This window comes from Octopus bimaculoides, chromosome 23 (genome assembly GCF_001194135.2).
Source record: "Octopus bimaculoides isolate UCB-OBI-ISO-001 chromosome 23, ASM119413v2, whole genome shotgun sequence".
Lineage (NCBI taxonomy): Eukaryota > Metazoa > Mollusca > Cephalopoda > Octopoda > Octopodidae > Octopus > Octopus bimaculoides.
The window spans coordinates 29,769,358-29,777,536 of record NC_069003.1 but is presented as its reverse complement, the minus strand read 5'-3'; the positions used below and the strand labels follow the sequence as shown (position 1 = coordinate 29,777,536).

At 39.1% G+C, this 8,179-nt stretch overlaps 1 protein-coding gene across 4 annotated transcripts in view; it reads left to right on the top strand.

The window, feature by feature from the left end:
* Positions 1–8,179, top strand: part of LOC106869930 (protein EFR3 homolog A) — a 77,992-nt gene that overhangs the window by 49,582 nt on the left and 20,231 nt on the right. For all 4 annotated transcript variants that reach the window (XM_052976065.1, XM_052976064.1, XM_052976062.1 and 1 more), the window contains 5 exons: positions 730–826; positions 2,518–2,572; positions 3,022–3,194; positions 4,210–4,279; positions 5,194–5,355. In XM_052976065.1, coding sequence (XP_052832025.1) covers positions 730–826; positions 2,518–2,572; positions 3,022–3,194; positions 4,210–4,279; positions 5,194–5,355 — 557 coding nt within the window. The remainder of the gene's footprint in view (positions 1–729; positions 827–2,517; positions 2,573–3,021; positions 3,195–4,209; positions 4,280–5,193; positions 5,356–8,179) is intronic.

The following is an 8,179-nucleotide window of genomic DNA, read 5'->3' as shown; positions in this document are numbered from 1 at the left end:
TGCTGGGAGGGTACCCAATTATTGCTCCGCTAGTGCTATACTAGGTGCAATCAATGGGAGCGGGTAAAAGTGGAGGTTTTACCCAAAATTTGTGTAACAATTAGAAAATGGAGGATAATATGCTGAACCCAACTACTTGCAGACGGTGTATCCCGTTGAATTCATTAATTTAATTCATAGCAAAAGTGACAAAGGGAGGAAGAAAAGAAAAAGAAAGAAAGAACCAAAGCACAGGTGTCCATGGCAGACTATGTTATTTTGCCAACATGGTTTACATATAGAAGTACAAAGTACATAAGGAATTAGAGGATGAACATATATATATATATATAAAATTCTGGCCTAATTAAAGCCTTGGAGGTGGATTTGGTAGACAGAAGCTAAAAGAAACCCGTATGTCTGTATGTGTATGTGTCTTTGTGTCTGTGCTTGTTCCCGTAACTTATCGGTTCGGCAAAAGAGACTGATAGAATAAGTTCCAGGGTTGATTTCTTTGACTGAAAAACTTTGTAAGATGGTGCTCCGGCATGGCCGCAGTCAAATGACTGAAACAAGTAAAAAAACAAATGTGTATGTATGTGTGTGTGTGTGTGTGTGTATACACATACAGAGGGTGAGAGAGGGAGAGAGAGAGATGACCAGTGAATGAGAGACAGAGAGTTATAGAAAGAGTCTAATAGTGGAGATCACAGTATGGTTTAAAACGGAATGTTGGCACTCTTGTTGCAGGTGAGTTTGCCAACAACCTGCCTGATTACCAAAAGATTGATACCATGATGTTTGTATTGGGAAAATTACCTCAGAAAACCAATCATGAAGACTATGGGTAAGTGAATCTCTCTTTATATCTCTTATCGCACATAACTATATATTTTTCTTGCAGATAGCACCCCTGGGAAATTTTCTAGTGTCATTAATTTAAATCACCTTGTTGTTGTTGTTGGCACTCTGCCGCTTACGACGTCGAGGGTTCCGTGCAAGTGGCTGAGCACTCCACAGACACGTGTACCCTTAACGTAGTTCTCGGGGATATTCAGCGTGACACAGAGTGTGACAAGGCTGACCCTTTAAATTATAGGCACAACAGAAACAGGAAGTTAGAGTGAGAGAAAGTCGTGGTAGAAGAGTACAGCAGGGTTCACCACCATCCCCTGCCAGAGCCTCGTGGAGCTTTTAGGTGTTTTCGCTCAATAAACACTCACAACGCCCGGTCTGGGAATCAAAACCGCGATCCTATGACCGCGAGTCCACTGCCCTAACCACTGGGCCATTGCGCCTCCACCAAATCACCTTATCATACAAGTAATATATTCACCTTTGTGTTGATCTTTGGCATGACAGTTGAATGTTTGTCTATGCTTCACTTAAAAGGCCTGATTATACTGAAGCACATCCAGAATTATCTCTGTACTTACAAGAGATATAAAACTCCTTTCCCATTGTATTTCCCATGTAAATTTTTATTGATCTCAATTTATGGAGATCATTTCCTAATTGTTTAATTTTTAAGAAGTTTGCATAGGTGCAGGTGTGGTTGTGCAATAGCAAGTTTTCTTCTCAACCACATGGTTCCTGGTTCAGTTCCAATGCATGGCACCTTGAGCAAGTGTCTTTTCCAATAGTCCTGGGCCAACCAAAGCTTTATGAGTGGGTCTGGTAGATGGAAACTAAAAGCCTGTCACACACACACACATGGACATACATGTGTGTGTGTGTGTGTGTGTGTGTGTGTGTGTGTGTTTATATTTGTCCCTGCTCATTGCTTGATATCTAGTGTTGGTTTGTTTATATCACCATAGCTTTGCAGTTTGGCATAAGAGATCGATAGAGTAAGGGCTAGACTTTAAAAAAGGTGTCATTGTGTTCTGTGGTTGGATCAACAGTATCAGCACTACACAATCTCTGGGTTACAGCCTTTATTCTGCAAAAGATGCAAAGACAGAATCTTTTACTTCAAAGTAGAATTTCATGAGATAAAAGAATGGTGAATGGACTTAATGGGTTCCAGTGGTGAATGATTAGACTCTGTTATATAGTTTATGCTATGTCTTCTTTATTTGGTATAAAGTATCCCTTATGTTATGTTCTCTCTGAAGGTGCATGGCTCAGTGGTTAGAGCATTAGGCTTACAATCATGAGGTTGTGAGTTCAATTCCCTGACCGGGCTAGGCTATGTGCTGTGTTCTTGAGCAAGACACTTTATTTCACATTGCTCCAGTTTGCTCACCTGTAGAAATGAGTTGTGATGTCACTGGTGCCAAGCTGTATTGGCCCCTTTGCCTTTCCCTTGGATAGCATTGGTGGCATGGAGAGGGGAGGCTGGTATGCATGGGTGACTGCTGGTCTTCCATAAACAATTTTTCTCAGACTTGTGCCTTGGGGGAGGGGACTTTCTAAGTGCAATCCCATCGATGGTCATTCATCACCGAAGGGGCTCTTTACCCTGTATAGTTTATGTTCTATCCTCTTTATTTGGTATAAACTACCTCTTAGGTTATGTTTTCTTTCTGTTTTCAGGACTCCGCCAATAGATATTCAACTACAGAACATGTTATTGAAGACTCTATTAAAAGTAAGTTAGTAATACATCCTGCTTATCATCATCATCATCATCATCATCATCATTCTCATCACCACCACCACCACCACACTGATTGCTATCATCATCCCCTCCATCACCTGTCATCTTCACCATCGTTGTTGCTGTTATATTGTCATTAGCAACATTGTCACATGACTGAAACAAGTAAAAGAGAGTAAAAGAAAGAAAGAAAAAAAGAGTATTATTAGGAATCATATAAAAATTGCTTAATTATTTTGTGTGTTGTGCAGGTGTAATCAATTTATTGCACACCTGGTCTGAGCAAAATTTGTTCATGACCCCTGAAAATTTACTGTAGACCCCCGTTTACTATATTGCATCTGTGGACCACAGAAATTTTATATGGACCCCAGTTGAGAACCAACCCCTGGTCTAAATCAACAGCAATCGCGATAAAGCATTATTTCTGCTTATTTCAGGTGGCGACCAAATACCAAACGGTTGTCATGATGAATGCTTTCCCACCAGAATTCCTCATCCCCTTGTTGAGGATGTCACAGGTTGAGGAGCCTGCTTTGCGCCTCATTGTGCAAGACATCCTCCACACCCTCATTGATCGCCATGGAAACACTCAGAAGCTGAAAAACGTCTGGTGAGTATCCTTCTTGTCCATCTACCTTTATTCATTCCTTCCTTCAACACTACTGCTTCTGCTGCTGGCACTACTACTATCACTACCACTGCTGCTGCTACTGCTACTACCACTGCTGCTGCTACTCCGAATATAGTCCCATACACCACCACTATGATTAATATTATTACCAACACTGCTGTCATCACTATTACTACTACTGCTGCCAAACACTGCTTGTACTCAAACCAAACCGGGAGCTTTTGCTGTTTCATATTACCTTTAGAAATAGCAGTTAAATCTCCCTCAGATCACACTTTACAAGTGAGGTTGTTCAGGGTTTCTCAACTCTTTCACATCAACCATCACAATCCCACACAGCTTTTAGGGAGTTGAGCAGTGTGTGTGTGTGGGGGGGGGGGCAACATCCTATGGCTGTGTACACCTCTCGTCTATGAAGGTTCATTTGGCTGTACGGTCAACCAGTGTATGTCAGTATTAGGGTGACCCTAAGAAACAGTACAAGTGCCACCTGTGTGGCACTGGCACGCCCCCCCCCCCGCGTGAAACTGGGGCATGCAAGAAGCTTTTCTTAAGGTCACCTATAAGCAATGACATCTAGATGACACTGAAGCCATCAAGAACAGCTCCTGCTTCTTGCAAGACAAATTCTTTCCATTCTTTCAAGTGAATGTGTTGCTTAACCTTTCACCACTCTGATTTCTCAGTCAGGTGTAAGGCTTTTTTATTCACACTGACATGAATTAGTCATGCATTACTTTGTAGCTTTGAGATTTCAATGATATGCTTGCTTGTTTTTAGAATAATATTGTAGGGTAAGTGTGAGAGGCCAGATCTAGCCAGTTTTTGAAGATAAAGCAGGTTGATTATTTTGACTGGATTTGGCTGGTTTAAATGCTAAAGGGTTAAATATACAAGATTCGAGCCATTGTTTTTCATCCAAAAAAAATTTCTTTCTAGAATAATGTTTTTTTTTTTTTATATTTTTTTATTTTTTAATATTTCATTTGTCCAGTATGTTGAAGGATCTCTCTGAGCTGACCATTGAAACCACCCCACGTCAAGATATCATGTTTATGAAGAAGGTAAGTGTGACAGAGGAGATTGTGAATTTAAAAAAAAAACAAAAAAAACTCCTTCCTGACTCGCATAGACTCATAGGGTCAGTTACCCAGATTCTGTGGTGTACATATTCCCCGCTGGATGGGATGCTGGTCTGTTGCAGGATTACTCATTTTTGCCAGCTGAGAGTGGACTGGAATGACAAAATGATGTGTTTTGCTGAAGAACACAACGCTTTGCCCGGTTCAGGAATCGAAACCACAATCTTATGATCACGAGTCCAGCACCTTAACCACTTAGCCATGTGATCCCAGAAAAGATAAAACGCCTTCTCAAGTCATATAAACTCATCAGGCTGGTTCCTGTGGTGCATGTATTCCCAGCTAGATAGGAAGCTAGTCTGTCGCAGGAATACCTGTCTTAGGAATGCCTGCTTAGTGGACTGGGGTAATGTGGAATGAAGTGTTCTTCTCAAGAACAATGCATTGCCCAATCCAAGAATTGAAACCACAATCTTACGATCCTGAGTTCAACACCTTAACCACTAAGCCATGTGCTTCCATTATGATTATGAAGTTTACTTACATTGAATGTGTGTGCGTATGTTGGAGAGAGAGAGAGAGAGAGAGGTGGGTATCGTCCATTCACTCAGCTCTATATAATACTCTTAATGTTATCACTATTTTTACTCAAAATGAGTGTGTGTGTGCATGAGAAACTCACATTTACTCTCTCTCAGCCCTCTATGACTTCCTTAGTGTTTTCACCATTTACAGTGCATGTGTTCAACCCGTGTCCAATGCATGTGTCCAACCCATACCAGCAAGGAAAACTGACATTAACAGATGATGATTATGTGTGAGTGAGTGAGAGAGAGTCTGTGTCCTGCGTACTCCATCGGTTCTATATAGCATCTCTCACTGTTTTATATTTCCAGAATGGCAACCATTTTTATCATCACCTCTATGAAAATATTGAAATGAACTCAAACCATGTGGAGAACTTTGAGGCCCTTTACTGCACCATGGCTCTGATACTAGTTGAGCTTGGTAGTAGTGATATAATTGTTGACCTCTGCAGACTTGCTCTTGATGTACAGGTAAATAGACTTCTAATTGTTGTTCTTGTTTAACTCCAGGTGAGAGCTATTTCATAAGTACCAGTTAAGCACTGGAGATTGATGTAATTGACTCTCCCCCTCTCCGCCCAAATTCCAGGTATTGTGGCTGTAGTAGAAAAGATTATTATTATTGTTATCATTATTAATATTATTATTATTTAAGCAGTGTGCTGGCAGAATCATTAGCACATCAAGCAAAATGCCTAAGCAGCATTTTGTCTGTCTTTATGTTCTGAGTTTCAAATTCTGTCAATGTCAACTTTGCCATTCATCCTTACAAGGTCGAGCACTGGGGTCGGTGTAATTGATTAGTTCCCTTCCCTAAAATTTCAGTCCTTGTGTCTACAGTAGAAAGGATTATTATTATTATTATTATTATTATTATTATTATTATCATCGTTAGTTAGCAAGCTGGGCAAAATACTTAACTGCATTTTGTCCGTCTTTATGATCTGAGTTCAAATTCTGCCGAGGTTAACTTTACCTGTTCATCCTCTCAGGGTCAATAAAATAAGCACCAGTTGATCACTGGGGTCAATTATATTGACTAGTCCCCTCCTACAAAATTCCATGTCTTTCGGGGTTTTCTGAAAATCTGTCCAGGGCTGTTAAATGGAAAATTCCATTTTACAAAACTATTTTTTGGCTTAAACAACTGCCTACCTATAATAGGCGCCCATGGTCGGTTATATGGAAGTAAAATATTTCACCTAAGAAAATCAAGGATATTCTCAAAAACCATATTTATTTTATACAATTCCATTGAACTTCCATCGTTTCAGTTATCAGATATATAGACATAAAGAAACTGAAGTAGGCTTAAAAGAAGTAGCTTATTAAAAAATATTCTGAAGTTAACAATGGATCTATTAGGAAATATTGAAAATTAAACTGTTGAAAACCTGAATAGAAGCTTCATATGAACAAATGATGTCCTTGGGCATTTATGGTAGAATAATAACCGAATAGTTTCAAGTTAAATATCATGAATTTCTTCATTTGTTGCTTGGCCATAATTCACATCAGAGCTAATTTCACTTACTTGTATCTCATTTTCTTCTTCAATTTTGTCATTATGTGCATCTGGCACATTTACCTCAAGGATCAATAATTGATACGTCTAACGGTTGAAAGTAAGATGTTGTGTTAGGAGGTATAAGTTTGAGAGTTGTATTCCTACGTTTGAACACTTCTAGGAGTTCTGTTTTCTTGTGCACTGAACATTCATCCATGAATAGCACTAAATTTTGAGCATGGAATAGCTCTACCCAAACACTTTGTCAGCACACAGCAGCATGAGTTCATATGTGATTGATCCCTTGTTGGAGACTGTTAAGTAAATAGTCTTTGGGACCTTGATTTTAGGCACGTTTTTCAACCCTTTAAGGATAATCATTGTTTTCAACACCTTTCCAGCAGCATTAACACACAACACAGCAGTAAAACGAGCTTTGGTAGCACCACAGTGGCGAGCAAAGTTGTCAATGTATACAAGTGTTTCATTCACATTATAGATCTGGTCAGTATCCTTATCTGCTGCTAATACTGGGCCAGTACCGCCTGACTGGCCTCCGTGCGGGTGACACGTAAAAGCACCCACTACACTCTCTGAGTGGTTGGCGTTAGGAAGGGCATCCAGCTGAAGAAACTCTGCCAGATCAGATTGGAGCCTGGTGTAGCCATCTGGTTTCACCAGTCCTCTGTCAAATCGTCCAACCCATGCTAGCATGGAAAGCGGACGTTAAACGATGATGATGATAGTCACTGGCGATTTGTGCCTTTTCTCCAAGTGTTTTATTGTCCGCTTGACCAACATGTGTAATCTTTCTCACAGTCAGTTTATTCCTTTTCATGAAATAGAAAATCCATTTATCAGAACATCTAAAGCTGTTTATTTCAATTCTAAACCTTTTTACAAATTCAAAAGTATATTCCCATAAATGGCGATAATTCAAAATTATATTGTTTGCATGCTGAACAACAATCCACTGTAAGAGTTCAGTCTCTAGATCTCTATGTGCTGGTCCTCTACCCCCACCAATTGATCTGTGCCTACTCTCGTCTGGCATATTGATTAACTCAAGTTTCTTTTGTGCACCATTCTCTCAATCGTTTTCTATCAATAGCTAAGTCTCTTGACACAGCAGGTAAATTGTTAGAATGTGTTTAATAGCAATCAATTTTTCACTAATGGTATATGATAGTCGAACATGTTTTGATATTTTTCTTTTGACTCCATTATTGGGAATAAAAATCCTTTGAATTTATCTACACATGTAGAGCAAATGAACGTCTAAACAAAATGCAAACAAGAACACTCGCTCTGTTTCAACTTTTAAACCACAAATAACTGCCCATGGGCAATCTAATGGATGAGCAGATTTTCGGAAAAGTTGATTTTCTCAACTAAAAGGAGTGCTCCAGCATGGCCGCAGTCAAATGACTGAAACAAGTAAAAGAGTAAAGAGTACATGTATATATATATATATATATATATATATAAGTCAGTAAATAGTGGGGTTGTGTTAACCGCACGTGGAGAAATAATAGGAAAATGGAAAAAAGCCAGAATGCTGAACTGGAAGCATATTTTAATAAAGATTTCTTCTAACCGGTTTTCATTGCGAAAAAGCAAATTATCAAGAAGAAGGAGAATGAAAATGTTTTTTTACAAAGAAGTACAAAATGAAGAAAATAATATATAAAACAATAATATATAAAAAAATAAATATACCCATACATTATATTGTCTTTGAGCTTTTGTAGTTCAATAGTAGTTGACACCACATTTCCTGCTTAACAC